Source organism: Sinocyclocheilus grahami, unplaced genomic scaffold (genome assembly GCF_001515645.1).
Source record: "Sinocyclocheilus grahami isolate Dianchi unplaced genomic scaffold, SAMN03320097.WGS_v1.1 scaffold17187.1, whole genome shotgun sequence".
NCBI classification, from domain to species: domain Eukaryota; kingdom Metazoa; phylum Chordata; class Actinopteri; order Cypriniformes; family Cyprinidae; genus Sinocyclocheilus; species Sinocyclocheilus grahami.
This window is the reverse complement of record NW_015516490.1, coordinates 1-550: the sequence shown is the minus strand read 5'-3', so window position 1 is coordinate 550 and position 550 is coordinate 1. Positions and strand designations below refer to the sequence as shown.

The 550-nt window shown below is 38.4% G+C and overlaps 1 protein-coding gene across 1 annotated transcript in view; it reads left to right on the top strand.

Annotated features, from left to right (window-relative positions):
• LOC107579421 (beta-hexosaminidase subunit beta-like) overlaps nucleotides 1–390 on the top strand; it is a 2,389-nt gene extending 1,999 nt beyond the window's left edge. Inside the window, exons 4-5 of the mRNA XM_016265253.1 lie at nucleotides 92–138; nucleotides 271–390. Coding sequence (XP_016120739.1) covers nucleotides 92–138; nucleotides 271–390 — 167 coding nt within the window. The remainder of the gene's footprint in view (nucleotides 1–91; nucleotides 139–270) is intronic.
• The last annotated feature ends 160 nt before the right edge of the window (nucleotides 391–550 follow it).

The window sequence follows — 550 nt, the reverse complement described above, 5'->3', positions numbered from 1 at the left end:
TTTATTAACCGCTAGAGCGCCAAAAGTTATGGACTGCAGTTTTAATTTATGATTTAATCAATGTGTAACCTCATATGTTCACTGTTGTAAGGACTGGAAACATTCAGCCAGCTGGTCTATGAGGATGACTATGGAGCCGTAAGTTTGAAGTAGACCATTACTTATTGGATTATTGTTTTTGATTAGGGCTTTAAATACGAATAAATTCCACCAATATATCTATTTATGCTCTTCTAATATCAACACATCTTTTTGCTGTCTTCTCAACAGAACAACATCAATAAGACCGAGATCTCAGATTTCCCACGGTTTGCCCATCGAGGGATCCTCCTGGACTCATCTCGCCACTTCCTGCCACTCAAAGTCATTTTGGCCAATTTGGTGAGCTGAAATCATTTGCTTTACAAGGTCAGGCTTTACTTAAACACATGCATGGGTCTAGAGTGGCATTTAGGCCATGATTAAAATAGGCCACGATTAATTGATGACTTATCATTAGGCCTGTCACAATAACATCTTTTTGTTGTGCGATATATTGCCCCAGAAATAA